Source organism: Erpetoichthys calabaricus, chromosome 9, assembly GCF_900747795.2.
Source record: "Erpetoichthys calabaricus chromosome 9, fErpCal1.3, whole genome shotgun sequence".
In the NCBI taxonomy this organism is placed as follows: domain Eukaryota; kingdom Metazoa; phylum Chordata; class Cladistia; order Polypteriformes; family Polypteridae; genus Erpetoichthys; species Erpetoichthys calabaricus.
Genome location: NC_041402.2, coordinates 124,660,190 through 124,680,249, shown reverse-complemented (window position 1 = coordinate 124,680,249; position 20,060 = coordinate 124,660,190). Strand labels below are relative to the sequence as shown.

Sequence of the window (20,060 nt, the reverse complement as noted above, 5' to 3'; positions counted from 1 at the left end):
CACAAAGTTGGTTGGTTGATGACTTTCAATTGGCCGCCTAGGGTTATTGTAGGTGTGTGTCTAAGCATGACTTGGACAAACAAACTTCTTGTCCAGAGTCGGTCCCTTCCTTTTGTTCAATGCTCCCTTACCCAGTATTGGAAAAAGCAAGTTTTAAAAATGTGATATATTTATATATATATATATATATATATATATATATATATATATATATATATATATATATTGTGGAAGCTGGCCTGGACACAGACAGGTAGACATGTTTAAAGCACCACAACACGATTATTTACAAAACTAATATTTACAATAGTGACACACACAACCCCAAAACTCCCCCAAGGTCCAGGCCTTCTCAATAGTGCCCCTCTCTCTCTCTCAGGTCCACCTCCACTCCTCTCCTCCAAGACTTTGTCTCTCATCCTCCTGACTCCAGCCACTGAATGGAGGGAGGCGGCCCCTATTATACACACCCGGATGTGCTCCAGGTGCCTCCCAATTAGCTTCCGCCGGCACTCCCCAGTGTGGCGGAAGTACTGGCTGCGCACCCGGAAGCACTCGGGGTGTCCCTGGTCTTCTTCCCCCCAGCCTCCTCAGGCATTCGGGTGCCCCATAGCAGTGGTCTGGAGGAGGCGTAAGCCCTCCTCTGGTCCTCGTGGGCATCCCGGCTGGGTACCACCCCCAGCCCCTTGCCATATATAAATATATATATATATATATATATATATATATATATATATATATATATATATATATATATATATATACACACTAGGGGGTTACCCTCTGCTCGCTTCGCCCGCCAACCCCCTTTTCTGCGATATGCACCAGCCATTTTGCATTTCTGCTGCTTGCGTTGTAAAGAGGGAGGCTGAATGCACCCCAAGGAGACGCAGTTGCTCCTCTGAAACTCCCACTTAAATGGTGATACAATGGTAAACAAATAGTTTTTTTTTTAACCTCCTCTTTGCTCAATCAGCTGCTGGATTGCTGCTGCTGAGATGCCGCATGATCTGCATCTCGCGCGGCACTTCAAACATTTAAAAGCATGTACAGCAGCTATCTTTGTCATCTACTCTTTGTCTTTATTTCCGGCCCTGGGTTGGTGAAATCTCTTGGCACAAATTCTCATCTCGCAGGATGTGAGTTCTTGATATTTTTTAGTTTATAATTTAAAAACGTAATAAGAATCTGAAAATCTAACAACATCACATTAAAGTTCGATCAATTCTGAAAAGAATGATACCAAACATATAATGTAGGTTTGAAAATAAGCCTGATTTAAAGCGTGACAAAAAAATGACATAAAAACTTCACATAGAATCATTGAACAAAATCATTGCACTTTTAGGCTTAGGGTTATATATATATATATATATATATATATATAGAGAGAGAGAGAGAGAGTAGATATATATATTTAAATTTAAATAATTAAAATATTATTCGAAATTATGTATATACATATTATAGTGCTGTTGGTTAATTGAGTGTATTGTAAGTACTCAGTAACTAAGTACTTTTCGGTACACAATATTTGTATTTTTTTTTACAAAGGACTAATGCTATTGGCAGGCAATGAGGTGTGGTGGTTAAGGCTATGGACCTTCAACTTCAAACCCTGAGGTTGTGGGTTCAAATTCTACTACTGACACTGCAACCATGAGCAACTTACTTCACCTGACTGTGCTCCAGTTGGAAAACCAAATGAAATGTGACCAATTGTATCTTAGATGCTGTAAATTGTGAGACATCATTCAAATAATGATATTATTTGGTCATGGGAGCTGCTTACTCTTCAACAAGGGCCATCTTAACGCATGGGCACTGGCCAGGGGCCATGATGTTTCTAATGCCTATTTATGTTTCTTATTTGCTATCAAAACAGGGGTCCCAGCACACTACTTTGCCCATGGGCCTAAGATGCTGTTAAGACAGCCCTGTCTTGAATGTGCTATGTACAATTGCCTATGAGTAAAACATTCTTGTGTTTGATCAATTCATCCTTTTCCTAGCAACGTGGCTTTTGCTGATGATCACTGCAAAGCACAGTTTTACCAGAAAGTGTATTATTTTCAACTGAAATGGATAATCAGTAGGAATAATGTGAAATCTGAGTATATATTATTATTATTATTAGATATTTATGATTTTCAGTTTTTTAGGTCGCTCACTCAAGTACTGTATTTCCTTTTGTGTTTTTTATTAGTTGTATATGGTCTCCCATTAAATTCCTTAGATATACTGTATAAGTGCCACTACCCTATGTGTTACACTGATGTATTAACATGAAGAGTGAGGAGCACAGAGCAATAGCTTCAAGTCACACATCACAATTTCTGTGGTTTCCCCATTATAAATTCCAAGCGCCATTTTCGAAGACCAGCACTGGTGTATTGCATGATATAAGCACTGTGATTGAAGACCATTGGGAGAGTCTACTTTGGAATTACCATTAAGTCTCCTTTTGAGTTGCCAGTGCTGCAACTGGGGGCTGGAAGTAGACAGAGCAAAATGAAGAGCTGGTACGCTAGAAAAAACTCCCTGTTTGCAAATAAGAGTGCTGGAAATCAAAAGCAAAAAACTGAGAAGTACTGACCCACTTCAAGCATGGATGCAAAGAATTTTGGAAAACATGGGGTGGGGTGGGGCAGGACATCCAAAGTAAACAGATGTGCATGTGAATGTAAATAATTTCAGAGGTCAGGGTTGGGGGTCCCCTTTCAAAGTCTGTGGATGCAAATGTATATTACAATGGAGTAGCTTGTGGGAAGACCGATTATATTTAAACTGATTTGTAGGTATCAGGGTCTTAGCCCCATCTGTGATTGCTGAGCCTGGTCTTAAATGTATATTAAATTAATGAGCAGAGGGGTGTGGAGTGGTCTGTTTTGGCTTTCATGCGCGCATATAGTGGTGTAACATTAACTGGGTCTAAATTGTATATGATGGACAAAAGGATCAGGGGCTTCCCGTTATTTTCATGCATATAACTGAGAAAAAGATCAGGAACTGAGCACACAAGATCAGGGGCTTAAGCCACTGAAGCCTGTATCCACAGCTAGATGTCACTGCATTGCTCCTGGCTGATTTGGATTGGAGGACACCACTTCCGTCTCTACTTCACTCTGTTTTGCTTCTAGCAAAGTAACATCTACTCACAGCCACAGCACCTGGCACCAGCAATCAAGGTTTATAGCACGCTTGCTAACCACTGACCTTTGTAACTTTCTTGAGCGTCACCAAAATTTCACTTTCCATTTTATACTTCAGTCAGTCAGTCACTGTCCAACCCGCTATATTCTAACACAGGGTCACAGCCAGCACAGGGTGCAAGGCAGGAACAAACCCTGGGCATGGCACCAGCCCACCACAGGGCCCATTTTATACTTGACTGTAAACAATAAATGTGATCATATCTCTTTCTTCTTGTCCAAGATACTGCCTCTACTTTAGTCATTCAACCACCCTAATCGTTAATGCTGCTGTTCAGCCAGTCAATCGCTTCTGCTCCATCATTTGTTTGCACAAAGCATGCTCTAAGCACAGTGCAGAGCATACAAGTTTCAATTAAATCAGTCAAAGCATTTTTGAGATTTTGGGGTATTTATTTTGATTGGGGTTTTTTTAACCCCTAAATATTGAAATATTGATATGACCTATCTTAGAGGATAATTAGTGCACTAGATGCACCATTCTGCCAAATTTCAGCTTTTAACTAAATAGGAAATAGTGTTTTTGTTGATGATTGAGTGTGTGAGTGAATGAGAGTAAATGAACGAGTCAGTCAGCTTTGCATTATATATATATATATATATATATATAGATATATATATATATATATATATATATATATATATATATATATATATATTGTGGCCTGCAGGGGACGCACCAGCTGCCCAAACCCAACAAAGATAGACACAAGTTTCAGCACAACACATGTTTATTTCTTGGGGAAGTGCCTTCTTCTCGCTCCCCACAGCAGCACAGTACAATAAGCAATGTATTAAACACAAGATACACTGCCGCTTATCTTCTTTCTTCTTGGCTTCTCTCTCTCTCTCTCTCTCTATCTCTTCCTGTCTCTCTTTTCTGCCTCCACTCCTTTTCTGGCAAACTTTGTTCTCCTTCTCCCGACTCTGGCTCCTTGAATGGACTGACGCCGTTCATTTCATTCAGAATCCTGGGAATACTTTTGGTGCAATATACTAATGAGCTGGGATCACTTCTGGGTAAGGCGGAAGCTCTACATAAGAGGGCTCAGCAATTCCTGCAGCACCCCCTGGCAACACCCCTGGAACCCAATAGAGCTGAGCCGACAAATACCAATTCCCATACACCCCTCTCGGAATCTGAGGCGCTGTTGCAACCCTAGGGGGCTGCCAAGTAGAATTCTGGGGCCTTTCAAAAGCCATCTCCCCGTGTACTTCATTTAAGGAGGCATTCTGGCTGGGTAAAGAAGCAGGCTGTCCCTCACTCATATATATATATACATATATATATATATATATATATATATATATATATATATATATATATATATATATATATATATATATATATATATATATTGTGAAAGTGAACAGTCTTGACACACAAAGAAAGGTTTGGGGTAGCCACCCATATACTTGAAGCCTGGCTGAAAAATGGCAAAATAAGTTGCACAGATGTGTACAGAGTTCAGATCAAAACAGAACTGAAGTTACAGAGGAAGCGGTCTTGTATTTAAGGCAGGCAGGTAGAAGTGATGTCATTGAAGCCTGGAACCAGAAGTGATGTTCTCGGGGGAGGAATCAGAAGTGACATCCTCAGGGCCGGAACCAGAAGTGATGTTCTTGAAGCCGAAACTGGAAGTTGTGTTCTTGGGGACGGAACCTGAAGTGACATCATTGGGCCTGAATCAAGCAGAATTTCCCATGTCCGGTCTGCAGAGATAAAAGAGGAAGTTTTAGTGCACCCTGTCACCCCCTTTGCTGGTGTAGAATTACTTTCTTTTGGTCCATTTAGCTGCCTCCCATGTGCACGTGTGTGACAATATATATTAGGCCTTTTTGTGATTCACGTGCCTGTTTAATGGGTTAAAAAATATTGTTTTATCCAGGGCCAGCAACGAGGCAAACACCTCAGGCAGTGCTTTGGTCAGCGTGGCATTTTCATGTAATTTTTTCAACATGAAACAATAATACAAAAAAGTTAAGTTGTGTACCTAAAGAATTACATACATATCCAGTACCATATTTATATATACTGCCTTTATTAATTTTATATACTTTAGTCAATACTCAGCTGTATATATATATATATATATATATATATAAATTTTACCTGTATGTGTATATATATATATATATATATATATATATATACATACAGGTAAAATTCCATTACAACGAATTTCCAGGGACCTAAAAAATATTTCGTTGTAATGAAAATTTCATTGTAATGAGATTCTGTATTTGTAGCTATAGTGTTTTCTTTAACTTGCGTCCAGGCATCTGCAATCATTTCAATAGCTTCTTTCGCGTTAATTTTAATCTTCTCCTGTCTACAAGTTATGCTGACGAGAATTGTTCTCAGCATTTCCTTGCGATAATACACTTTCAGGGTGTGAATGATGCCCAAACCCAATGGCTGAAGCACTGCTGTGCAATTGGGTGGGAGGAATTCAACATGAACATTATCTAAATGCAGAAGCATTTTGTGGGCAGCACAGTTATCAATCAGAAGCCGAATCATCCTTTTCTTCTTCTTCATATTGTGAGGTTTCTGAACTCTTTTGGGATCCCCCCAATCCCCCCCGCCCTGGAATCCCACCCGACTTCAGAATGTCAAGCTGAAGTGTGTCCCGAAGCGTGATTGCCGCGTCTGTGTAAGACTATTTGTCTGTTGCTAGGGCAGGGCAACAGCAGGCTCACAGCGGTGCAGTGAGGCGCCACAGAAGAAATCCTAAAAGATCGGGGTTGCACTATAAGTCCCTGTCTTACACCCCAAAACATGAGGCTGAGTCTCAGTACTTTAGCAAAAACAGCTTTATTCACCTTGAAACAGGAACAGCACGGTTATTTATTGTAGTGGGATCTGCCACTCTCCTATAAACAGACACAGCAGTCAGACAGGGTCGTGGCCAGGTTAATGGCCAAGTAATCCTGTTCCCTGCATTTACAATGTTCCTTGCATCACCCATTGAGTTTGCTTTGGCAGAGAGACGCAGCAGAGTTGTGAACATATAAACAACATATAACATATAACAACATATAAACAGTCTTCCACAAACGCGGTGATTGCACTTCGGGATGCTCTTCGGTGTGTTGTCCAGTTGTGGGATGTCCTCACATTTTCTTGAATGAGTGCCGTATTAAAAGGAATGTTTCTTGAACAAGCATCACTGAACCACATAAAAACTGCTTTTTCGACATCTTCAAATGCAGCAGTTCGCATACATTTGCAACCCGAAATTTTTCTTCTTTTTTTTAATTGGTCTTTCAAGACAGTGTCGATGGCGAAATTCCGAATTCACTGGCAACGTCTTATTTCTTTTTGCCGCAATCGAGACCTGCAAAAATTTTAAGATTTTTTTTCTAATATTCAAGAATCCGAGTGGCAAAAAAAAATGAGGAAGTGTGGATGTCAAGAAAGAGAGGTGAAAGGACAAGGAATCATTCAGGATCATTGTTCCAGACCATCTTAAAGACAAAGCTCAGAGAAGCAAGCTACGTTTAGAATGTAATTGCCAAAGAGGAGACTAGAAGGTGCAGCACTAATCATTAAGACTATAGTAGAAAAAATGGCTCAGGGTTATTCTGCACTGCATTAACAGAGCTCACAGTAGGTGCAACCAGATGATGCAATTAGCTGAAAGTAGCAGACACGACATCCTTATAGCTGGGGGTTCCTCATATGAGTTCCAATCATATCCATAGTCTGTAATTTAAGAGAAATCAAAAAAGCTGGCCAGAGAATGTGACTTCCACACTCTTTTGTCCAGGAAGAACAGCTGAAACCCTGCTTTATTTGAAGTCATGTTCACTAAGATACATGTTCATGTATGAAATTCTCCATCATTAACAAAGAGATATGACTATGAAAGACATTCCATTCAAATGCAGTTTTGTATACTCTAATTCTGCATATTATACTAGCCATTGTACCTGTCAAAGAGAAGTAACAGAATAATTAAAAACTATTTGCAATCTCTTGACCTTCAGTGCCTTTCTTCTGTATTCACATGGGTGAATGTTTCTTCACTGGTACTCTGTCTCTTAAGTGTGTTCCCATAAAACCTGCTTCTTAGACTCTGTCATTATTAATGAGGCACCTTTCTCAGCTTCTGTCCTGTTTTTTACTTGCCCTCTTTGAAGCCAACTCTGTCAGTGAGCTTCATATGCCTTTACTCCCCTTCATGCATCTCACACTCACACTTCCTCTTTCGTTGTCACCAACATGGGGACACAGTTGGAAACTTGTTGAGTGTAGAGTTCACACAAACATTAGGAAGTTTTTCTTTACACGGAGAACCTTAGACACTTGGAATAATGTACCAAGAAGCGTGGTAGACAGTAAGACTTTAGGAACTTTCATAACTAGACTTGATGTTTTTTTAGAAGAATTGCGTGGATAGGACTGGCGAGCTTTGTTGGGCTGAATGGCCTGTTCTCGTCTAGAGTGTCCTAATGTTCTAAAAGTCAAACTGACCAACCAAATTGCTCTGAGGAACTGAACACGCATATCTTAGTATTTTGTTATATAAAGAACCCTGTCATATACAATTTCACCTGTGACTACACCAACTCTAAAAGAGGTAATACAGGACCAGAAGAAGTGTTACTAATACAACAGATACCATTACTGCTGTCAACTAGAAGTGGTTTAAAACTTTACACAAAAATGAATCACAGACCTGTTATAGAGTTAATAGGGTTCATTCAGAAAAGATAAAAATATTACATTTTGATTCTCATAAGTGCTACACAGTCAACAAACAATATTAAACAAAAGCCTAAATATTTTTATATATTGAATAATAAAAATATAAACCATCCACATTTAAAACCCTTGGAGACCCAACCACACCAATAACCCCTTCTATAAAAACTAAGAAGTGGCTCAAGATTCAACTAAAATGCTGGATATTGACCTCATCTGACCAGCAGAAAGAAAGCAGCTCCTATTTATAAACTATTTAAAAATGGAAGACTGTGGCCAGCAACTACACACTCCAAAAAAATAAGCATATTTCTCACTGGCTTTAAAATAAAAAGTAATAAAAAGGCCAAAAATGCACTAATAAAATATTCACCCATTTGGTGCTGTTGGGTGGGCGCCATGGGATGGGTGTTTTTTTTTATCTTGTATTGATATTTTTATGTTTGTGTTTGATTTACTGTAACTTGTATTTGCATATTTACTTAAGTTCAGCCATTATCCTCTAAAAGGAAACAGCACCAAGTATGACACCTGCAAGACACTTCCCCTAATATCAAAGACAAAAATCACACAAAGCCACAGCCAAATTAAACAGTTACCTCATATACCTGCAACTTTTAATACACACAGCCCACACTATCTGTCTGCCTCACTGTCCTCATTGCTGCCTTTTAAAGACCACCATACGTCATCTTAAATCCAAAGATCTCAGCTGTCTTTCTATCCTATCTGCTGCCTTACTGCCTAATCAGCAAGGAGACCAGTATGTCCTCAACTTCAAGGCTACACCAATTTCAACCTTTATTCAGTATTGCATATTAATTGGTACACATTTAACTGTTTTTGAAAATGTTGGGTAACACTTTAGTATAGGTACTGTAAAATGCATCTCTTATTCATGTACTACCATGTAAAAATACACTTCTTTGGGTCTTCATAACACGTAAAAAGCATCAGTAAGGTGTTTATTCATCTCTTCAATGTACCCTATTAACAAAACTTCACCTTGGACTGGTCTGAGGTGACTTAACTGAAACTCATTTCTCTTAATATCACATACAGTATTTAGACCTGGGAATCTGTCATATTAACAATTCATTTTACCATCATGTCAATATGACCCACTGCAAAGAGATGAATAACCTATCTACTGATGTTTTTTAATTTAAGAGACGGCCGGCAGCTCAACCTGGCCGGGACGCCCCTGCGATGGAAGGACGGGGGAAAGCAGCTTTTGTAGGATACTGCATCCCCCAAGATGCTAGATGGCAGCTCCTCTGGACTGCAGCAGTTCCCCAGATTCCCACAGGGCACCATGGGACATGTAGAGTAATGCCACAGCCCTGCTTGAAAGGAGTTGTGTTTCATCCATAGCCCAGAAGTACTCCCAAGTCACAAGGACGGAAGCTCCAAAGTACTTCTTGGCTGATGAAAACTCAAGTCCTCCATCTGACCTGGAAGTGCTGGAAAGTCACGTGGGAGGAAGAACAGAAGCACTTCCGGGTCAAGGCCTATTTAAAGGACTATTGATGACCCAGCAAGTGAGCCAGAGTTGGGTGGTTGGTGGACAAAGCTTGCTGGGAGGTGTGGAGGAGAGAATAGTGATTATTATTGTGTTTATTGATTGTGTATTGGTGTCTGTGGTGTTTTGGGAGCACTGTGGAAGAAGAAATATTTAATAAATATCTTCTGGGTGCTTTTAACCTGTGTTCTGTGCATCTGTCTGTTGGGCTTATGGGGCAACAGTGACCCCTAGTGTCCACAATAAGTAGAATGAAGACCAAAAGAAGTCTTTGTTAGGATCTTGTTACATAAGAGTAAATGAATAATATGCGCATTTTTGCACTACATACAGTAAAGTACAGTAAATTACCAAATGTTTATATTACTATTTTCTGTTTCAGGGATAATGAAACACACCAGCTCTACATTTGGAGATTCAAAAGGAAGCAATAAATGTAGAAGACAACTGGAAAGAGGAACATGAACAACTCTGACCCCACTGCAGATATGAAACAGTATTAAATATTCTTTCCATTTCTTTAAGAAAAAAATAAAGATGGATAACAGCAGTAAATTTGAAACACCAACCAACATATCACTGATTAACAGTGCAGACCTTGTGTTCAGGTCAATAGAATATAAAACAGTCTCTGTGTTTTTGGTTTTGGTGATATGTGGAATGGGCATTATCGGAAACATAATGGTGGTCCTAGTGGTTTTGACTACTCGCCATATGAGGACCCCCACCAACTGCTATCTTGTAAGTTTGGCTGTGGCAGATCTCATGGTTTTGGTGGCAGCAGGGCTACCTAACGTCTCTGAGAGTTTAGCAGGAACCTGGATTTATGGGCATGCTGGCTGCCTTGGCATTACCTACTTTCAGTACCTTGGAATAAATGTATCCTCCTGCTCAATCACAGCTTTTACAGTTGAAAGGTAAGATGAAAGAAAAAGGTTTAAAAATGGAATATTTATGGGATGCAGCTTCTTGGAATCCAATAAAATGCAAATCAGAGATTCAAACTCCTGTGAATAGAAACTGTCCTTAAATGCAAATTAATACTAACAATACATTAAAGGGCCAGTAGCTTGGAATCCAATAAAATGCAAATCAGAGATTCAAACTCCTGTGAATAGAAACTGTCCTTAAATGCAAATTAATACTAACAATACATTAAAGGGCCAGTAGAAGTGCACTCTGGAGTTACAGGCCAGTTTCTTCTGCATGTTGTTTATATGTTCTCCCCATGTGGAAGTCACGCAGGATTCCTCCTATTGTGCATAAAGCAGTCTGGTTGCCTTGCTAATTAAAACTGACCCAGTGTGACTCTTGACCATTTGTATGAAAGTTCTGACATCCTGGCAAAGTGGTAAGTGCTATCTCCTCCTTGCTCTAGGAGACTAAATTGCAATCCTGATCTGGTCACTCTGTGTGAAATTTGCACTTTTCTATATCTGAATAGATTTTTCTCAGAGTTCTCTGCTTTTCCTCTGACATCCCAAAGATGTGTGTTAGGTTAAAGGATGAAAGTATACAAGAAAGTGTGAATGTGTGTGCTGTATACTGTATGTGAGAGTGCTCTTCACTGGGCTGCCATTTCATCCCAGACTGGTTCCTGTATTTGTCACATGCTGCAAAGAGATACTCTTCCTTCCCCAACCCTAAACTGGAATTACTAGATTCAGAAATGAAGACAAGGAGATGTTCAATAATACCCTCTCCAATATGGATTTCTGCTTTTTGCCCAATGTAGCTGCAAGTTTTATGAAGTTAAGGAATGTTGTACCATTTGGATATCCTTCAGCCCCAATGACTGTGAATTGGGTTAAGCAAGTTAAACATTGGATAGATGGATGTGTTATTAAAACTGAAAGGATAAGCTGAGGTGTCATAATATCAAAATAGAGGGCTAGATGTACGAAAAGAAATCTGAAAAATGTTTAATTTTAAATTGAGTTTGAAATTCTTTAGAACTGTTTAAATATTCAAGTCAGTAAAACCTATAAAAAGATTTTGAAAAATCTAATTATGCAGAAGGGAAAATGAAAACTAGTCTAATCTAACTGTATAATATCAAGCTTCTATAACTGACAAATTGTTCTGCAGACATTCATGCAATGCATAATTACTAGAGCTCCATTTAAACAGTGTTTTTTTTAGTCTAGACAATTCCTCTTCCTCTTTCTTACTATAAAAGGTGATTACTGGTATAATAGCATTACAAACATGTATTAAAGGAAAAAAATAGTTCAACATGTTTAACAAATTTGGAGTTTCTTTTACTCTACAATTAACAGTCTCCATTTGTAATGCAGATTTTAGTAGAACTCCAAATACCAAAATGAAATAAAAAGGATCCGACACCCATAAACATCAATATGGAGCCCTGGCCAGATTATAATGAAAATAGTCTCAGATTCAGGAGAGGCATAAGATTTCCAGTGCCTGGCAGTTATAAGGATCCCCAAAGTAAAATTCATTGGGACTAATTAGGAGTGATTCAGTGGGAGTCCAGTAGTTGGGGGACTGCTAGTTCTAAAGCTGCACACTTATGGGGTTACTCGTGCACATTGTCTTTGCTATTCCACTCTTAATGGTGCTAATGGTTGGCTTTCACTTGGGTTTGGATATTCTGTCCTCCTATCATTTGTTTTTTAACATAAATCCTTATGGAACATACTCTTCCCTTCTGTTCATGCGTCAGAGGCAGCCGGAGGAATTTTTTCCATTTTTTCTAAGGGTTCAGTACTGTCAGAGCACAATGTCTGTCGACCACAATGAGGCTGAAATCAGATGGAACTGAATGTTTCATAATAAGTTTATGAATCAACTATCAGAGTAGGTAGATTTCAAGGAGAACTGAATTGATGAACAAAAGTGTAATTTTACCATCATGACAATATACCACACTGCACAGAGATGAATAACCCATCTACAAATGTTTAATAAGTGTTAAGAAGAAGCCTTTGTTAAGGTGTTGATACATAAGAGTAAATGAGTAATAGATTCATTTTGCAGTACCTAAACTAAAGTGTTACCAAAGCAGAAATTATTAATGTAATGTAGACATGAGAGGGCAGTGTATTATAATCTACCTAACATTTAAGTATCACCCAAAGGTTGATGCATGATCACGATAAAAAGTTACTCAAAAGGAAACATTATGTACTCCAACTTTTATTTTGTCCTTCAGGCTTTAAAATAAAACAATATCATTCCCCTGTCAATCTCTTTAAATAAAAAAATAAAAAAATGTGTTCAGAGTTGGCAAGTAGGTTAGGGCATCAAAAATTTGAGCATGCCTTTTTCCTGTTCTACAGTATGTTCAAATATCACATTAATCAAAGATTATAAGATCCATCTTAATAAAAGATTAAATGTCTGTGGGTCTGTCTGTGTCTGTCCAATTGCTATGTTTCTGCCATTCCAACAGATGGCACATTACTTTTTAATAATAAAATGCATTGCATCTGTTATTCTAGTAGATGGCGCATCACAAACATTAACACTGCTTTTAAGAATCCCATACAAAATGGCATATAACAGAGACACGTGCATTGCATGATGCATTGCAAATGTTAACGCTGAGGTCTACGTTGATTATTTAGATTTCAACCCGTCTTAAATGGGCAGCACATCTATAAAGGATCAAACTTAAGTTCTGTATCCTGCCATGACTATAAATGCCTATGCTGTGTTAGCCAAGAATTACAATATTAACTATTAGAAATTTAGTGGGTTTTGTGATCATTTAACAAGTGTGTTTTTTTTAATTTGATGATACTGTGGAGGTATCTAAATTTTCTTACCCCAAAAAGTGCCACTATGTGTTTGAATTTTTTTGTTTACACTGCTTGTGTATCTGTGAGCTTTAAGAACCCATGTTTTTGAAACAGGGGCCAACAACTGAGGTAGGCTACTTATATTTCTGACTAGATTAAAAACTACAGAGGAGACAGGTTGGGAGCATGCGCTGAAAGCATGTTGCAGCACCCCCCCGCACGATGAACCCCAGAACTTTTAAAATTAAACCAAATACATATTGCATGTTCTTGAATCTCTGATGTGGTTATGGCTATTTGGGGATAGTTTTTTTTATTGCCATTAAGTTCTGAATGTCTAAACATGTATAGGTAAGATGATGGCAACTGCAAAATAGGATGCCACACACTGTGTTTTAAAATAAAGATCTGCTGCATTCCTCTTTGAGAACATAAAATGGTTACCAGTGTCAAATGGACATTTAATAGTATTGATATGGAGCTACAGAGGAAAAAGACAGTGCTAATTTAACTATAACTGAAAAAACTTATACAGGTAATTGTTCTGCATGACTCTACCTTCTTTATCACCTCTGTGTGATCCAGAAATTATACTAACTGGGGTGAGAAGTGGTTAATTTAAATTTGGACAGATCCCAGTAGTTGCATCTAGGAGTGAGAGTGAAATACAGTACTTTAAAAAAATAACCTTAATTCACAATCATACATGTTAAAATGACTTGCTTCATATTTGTTTAAATGTTCATTGTCATTCAGAATGTTGCAGATCTATTCACTAAATGAGTTAAACCATTAATTCAGAAAACATGAATAAAGAAAATATTGAATAGACCCACTGATCCTTCCTTCTAACCATCTCAATTGAGATCCTCCACAATTAGATTGTTTCAAAACTGACCATTTGCTGTATAGCTGTCTACATTATTGATTTGCTTTGTCCAGCACAGGGCCATGTGGAACACAAATCAATCCCAGTCACTTTGGGTACAAGCCTGGAATCAGCCCTGAGCAGAACCCCAGTCCACTACAGTGCACACTCGTTTACACACTCACACTCACTCACACCACATCAATTTAGAGACACAGATTAACCTTCTTTGGGATGTTGGAAAAAAACAGAGTAGTATTTATCAAGCTTGGACTATTGGGTTGGCTGCACTGTGCCACAGTGTCAAGTCAACCATTTTGGTTTTCCATAAAATTATTTTGAATGAGTCTGCTTTGATTTCTTTTACTTGAGTGTTATGGAAGACATACTATATATGTTTGTGTTTTTATTGCTATTTTTCTAGGAATGTAGTTTTGTGCAAAAGAACAACTGATTATATAGTTTTTCTCTTAAATTTGTAAAAGCAATTTTAAAGATATTTGAATGAAAATGGGTTTAGACAAAATACATTTTGCTGTGTAATGAGACCTTGTTCTAAGGCTGTGGATTTTAAATGATGTGTGTCAATCCAAAATGGAAAAGTTGATTATGTCAAAACAGTTATGCTTTGTTACATGTTTATGCTTATCATACTTTATTTTTTAAGGTACATAGCTATCTGTCATCCAATGCGGGCTCAAACTGTGTGCACCGTGTCCAGAGCCAAACGAATCATCGCCTTTGTCTGGGTGGTGACATCAGTCTACTGCATGTTATGGTTTTTCCTGGTGGACATCAACATAAACAAAAACATGAATGTGGAATGTGGCTACAAAGTGTCTCGAGATCTCTACCTGCCCATTTATCTCATTGATTTTGCTATCTTTTATGTGACCCCATTACTTGGGGCAATTGTATTATACGGACTTATTGCCAGGATCCTGTTCCTTGGTCCTATTCCTAATCGAGCTGATACCAACACCACAGAGCGCTGGAAAGATAAAAGTGTAAAGGAAAAAAGCAGAATGGATTCAGAAAGCAGCAAAGGCAGCAATCGACCTCGAACCAAAGGAGCTCTTTCTTCAAGGAAACAGGTGGGTATCCAGACAAAATTTGCATGCTTTGATTTTTAAAAAATATTGGGGTTGTTTTATTAAACAGAACTTTAATAATTCTTATTGATGTGCACCTTATTTTATGGTATTTAAACACAATAGGTAAAAAAGACAACATTTAATTGTATATTATCTATAAATATGGTTTCAGAAATTACAAAATAATTAAACTGCATAATATAACATTCTGAAACCCCACTTAATCTGTGCATTTTATTGTGTGCATGGATTTATCTCCGGATGCTCCAGTTCTCCTCAACACATCCTAAAGATGTGAGTGTTAAAGTAAATTGCAATTCTAAATTAAAACCTTATAAGAATTTAAGGTGGTCTGGTGTCTAATACACGGTTAGGCTGCAGCCCTCTGTTTCTTTGAAATGGATTTAGTGGCTTTGAAAATGCTAAGTTAATTAAATTGAAAAACAACAGGATATGACATGTAACAGGATGATTGAACAGTAACCATTCATGTTTAATGTTAGGGATTGATAACTTTTTGTAGGTATGCTACTAAGAAGCTACCGATCAAAGTGAATGATTAAAAATTAGTAAAAGGTGAAAAGAGTTAATGCTACTTCTTCACATTTCCACAAAGCTGCATTTAAATCTCAGCTAGGTGATTGTTGTCGGGTTAATTAACAATTGTAAATTGTGTGCAGGAGTGTGCACTGTGATAGTCTGGCACGCTACCCAGGGTGTAAGTAGGCCCTGGGTATCCGTGACCCTAAACTCAGAAAATAAAATGAATATTAAGATTCTTTGTAAATTACACTGAAATGCCTGGAGACAGCAAAAATCATGTAAAGAAATTTTTACACTAGGAGTGTTTGATGTGCATTGCCGGGTGTACAATATTAATTTGCAAAAGAATATTTCAATTCATAAATACAAAAAATATATATAAAATAATGTACAAGGAGAAAGCAGTTGTTATCACTGACCAACAGGAATACTGTTGTAATTCTTTCCCTCACTAAGTCTTCCATTATAAGGGTTTTCTATGGCCTTTTATTTATTTGTTACATATGTTACTCTCATCTCTGTTACTTCATCCATCCTAGGAAAATATTTATTTTTTAGACAGACAGACAGACAGACAGACAGACAGACAGACAGACAGACAGACAGACAGACAGATAGATAGATAGATAGATAGATAGATAGATAGATAGATAGATAGATAGATAGATACTTTATTAATCCCAAGGGGAAATTCACATACTCCAGCAACACCTTACTGATACAAAAAACAATATTAAATTAAAGACTGATAATAATGCAGGTAAAAACAGACAATAACTATGTATAATGTTAATGTTTATCCCCCCCCCCCACCCCCCCCCCCCCCCCCACCCGGTGGAATTGAAGAGTCGCATAGTTATAAAAGTAAGTGTGTCCAGGGAACGAATCCACATAAAATAAAGTGATAGGAGTGATCAATAAAAAAAATAATCGATAAAATAAAGAGAAAAATAAAAGTAGAAAAGTAGAAAAATAAAGTCATACACATACACGGAGCTGCTGAAAAGGCTGCCACTCTCGGCGGCGCCGGAACTAAATCTAGGTTCTGTTATTTAAAAAATTTAAAAAAAAATCTTTCTGGTATCTAGATAGAAGCTCCTAAACTAAATCACTCACCATTACTCATGTACTCACACAGTGTACCCATTTCCCAAGCTTGAAAGTCAAGAAAAAATATTTCTTTGTATTGCTTGCTTGGTTTGCTTGCCATGACTGCATTGTTTTTATAAGTTCCAGTGTTATCACAGTCTGTCACGCTCCAAATTATGCTTAGAAGCTGAGTGAGTAAAAAAAAAAAACAGAAAAATGGCAGACCAAAAGAAAATTGTGGCCTGAGTTTGGGGTCCCAACACTGGATGCACCCCACCAGTACAAATCAGAGAATGGTTGTCTCCAGCAAGTAGTCAAAGAGTTGTCTTGCTAATGTAAGTGGTGTCCCCAGGTGAGATCTTATAGGACACCATTATGAGAAATGATTTATTTCATCCTTAGAACTCTTCTAAGGATGAAATAAATAATTTCTCATAATTGTGTAGCCTGAGGGATTCTCAAAGGAAAGACTAGTACAACAGTGTCCTGTTACTAATTTTATTTCTTATTGTTCTTCATTTTGCAACCATGTTTTTTAATGGGTGCCAGACTGCAAAATCAGTATAACTTCGATATAAAAGAAGGAAACTCAGAAGAGTCTGTGCTTTCACTAAACAACGGATGGATCTGTACAAAACACACAGTGCTCAGGCATATAAAAGAGAAAAGAAACTTTAAGGGAAAATATCGCTAGCTTTGAATATTGCTTCACCTTGATTTTGAATTTGGTTTTGTCCTAATAACACTGTGGAAGGTGAAAGATGAATTTTGTGCAATGACCATGCTAATGACCTTTATCCGAAAGGAAAGACCATTTAATATCTTTGCTGCCCGCTATAACATTTGTCTAATAGGGCAAACTCTATTTTACTAATTATAAGCTCATACGAGCAAAATAATTCAAAAATAATCTTTACAGCATACATTAGGTCTTCCAAGTACTTCCGTTTCAATTAATATTGTCAAAGAACATCACAAAGCACACCCTCAACATCACTCCTGTGATTCCAACATTTGCTGTGGATTCCTGAACCCATATGTTTCAGCACTAATTTTGGCCTTAATAAATGGGCTGTCTGAAGAGTTAAAAGATCACATGATATGGCATTCCATTGGTAATTAGCCAGGCCTTTAAAACTAGTTACTCACATAGAATAAAACTGGACACTCACATATAATATAGAAAAAGTGAAGAAATAGCGGTGAAGCCAGTATAAATTAGACCTTCCTATGGAGTCTTCTAAGAAAGTAACTAGTGTGAAGGAACACAGGAGACATATCAAGGAAGTATTATATTTTTATTGTGGAGGTATAGGACACTTGCATAATGTGCTCCAGTTAAACTAACTGTGCTCTGTGCAGGGGTTCTTAGAGTGAGCAGTTGCTTCCAGTCTATACTATATTGCTGATAAGTCTTTTAATGCTTGGACATGAATCCTTTTCCTCTTATTTCATTCCATACATTTGATGAAAATAGATCATGATGAACGCATTCAAGTAAAAATTGAACCAAGTTATCTACCAAGCTATTGATGAGTTTGTCATTTGCATTTCATGAGAACATTCACTGAGAACATATGAAACAAATGAAACTGTAAATGCTGTTGTTTAAGATGGAAAGAAGCAGTTAAGGGTTCAAAATCTTAACGGAATACTCCACTCCAAAATGTTCATTTTTATATCTGTTACTGAGTGTTGTTTGTAGTGATGGATGAGAAAAATTTCTAAGCTCAGTTTTCATAAAGGATGGAGAAAACAAAATTCTTAATACAGTAGGCTTCACTAGAAGCCAATGCTGAACAACAGCAAACAATATAAAAACATCTATGAAAAAAACTCATGTTACTCATGTCACAGAATCAGTATTTCTGACATCGAGTTGTATGCTAACTGTGAATAACTGGGGCGTGAGGTTTATATTTGAAGACTCATGTTGGCTGTTAAGCAACTGTGCTATATTTCCAAGCTTTAAAATGGCAGTTAATGATACTGGACCAGTGAATTGACCTTCTGCTAGCTGAAGTATTTTGGATATGCAACAAATATGACACCTACTTTCCTCATGATAATATTTATACTCGCTTTTCTTTATGTTTTTAATCACTAAATGTATGTCTCTATCAAATCTTGCTCAGCAAGGCTTATACCAGAGGTGGGAAAACTTAATCTCACTTGATCACACTTCTTTCACACACGACAGCATCTTCTGGAAGTGAGGCACCACTTCACTGCTTGCTCTGAGAGCGTCAAAGTACTGAGCTGAGCTTACAATGTGAACAATGAAGGAGGTGTGCCTAAAAAAGTGGATAAGTAGAGTAGATATTATTATTTTAGTAAACACTTTTTGTATCAATTGTCAGTATATATCAGTTTCCAAGGGGAACTATAATGAAATGCTAAATGCAATGCATGTTGTGAACAGCCACAAAATCATAACAGAAAAAAAGGATCGGTGGGGTGTCAGCCAGGTGATCCCTGTTTAATGAATAGAAAAAGTCTCAAAAAGAAAGCTTATGATTACACCAAAGGAATGGCTTTGCTGCCACATTAAATGCTCCTCTTCCCAAGCCAAGGTTTTGCTATGGAGCTCTGTCTCATAGCACATAGTAACCAAATGACCACCAATTTCCGGGCATCCTTCTGTATAAATACATTCGATTTTGGAAGGGGTGTGGCTTAGGTGGGCTAAATGTAATCTGCTGCATGCATCTCAGGGCTGTGGGTGTAAAGGGAGAAAGTGTTAGCACCACCTCTCATCCTGGGGTGGCATTGCTTATTTTAGCTGAGCCCTGAAGATGTCACCAATGTGCACCTGTGTGACAAAGTATTATAAATTACTTAGTGGCTACTGCAGTAAAACCCTATGAGGATAGTCAAAAGTAAAATGTATAAATTGTGCTGCATATTATATACGCATTATTTGTAAAGAAACAATGACTAAAAGGAGGGTGTTTATGCTATATTTTAATATTAGTGATAAAGTAATCCCAGAACCAGATGTACTAAGAAAGCTCCAGACTGGCTTCATGAAACCTGATTGACAATCACTGAAAATTGCATTTGGAAGCAAGGAGAACATTGGATAAAATGGGAAGAAGATGCTTACATTATTTTATTTATCGATTAAAGAATATTTAAAAAATGGCCATTTGCATAATCAAGCCACCACCAAGGTTGTGTTTCAAGTATTCATCTTCCATGTATATATGTCATAATAATGGCATATAACACTTTACCATATGTATTGTCATTTAAAA

General features: G+C 37.7%; 1 protein-coding gene across 1 annotated transcript in view; it reads left to right on the top strand.

Moving 5' to 3' along the window:
* Nucleotides 1-20,060, top strand: part of trhr2 (thyrotropin releasing hormone receptor 2) — a 66,146-nt gene that overhangs the window by 7,983 nt on the left and 38,103 nt on the right. The window contains exons 2-3 of the mRNA XM_028809503.2: nucleotides 9,828-10,362; nucleotides 14,745-15,171. Coding sequence (XP_028665336.1) covers nucleotides 9,983-10,362; nucleotides 14,745-15,171 — 807 coding nt within the window. The 5' untranslated portion in view covers nucleotides 9,828-9,982. The remainder of the gene's footprint in view (nucleotides 1-9,827; nucleotides 10,363-14,744; nucleotides 15,172-20,060) is intronic.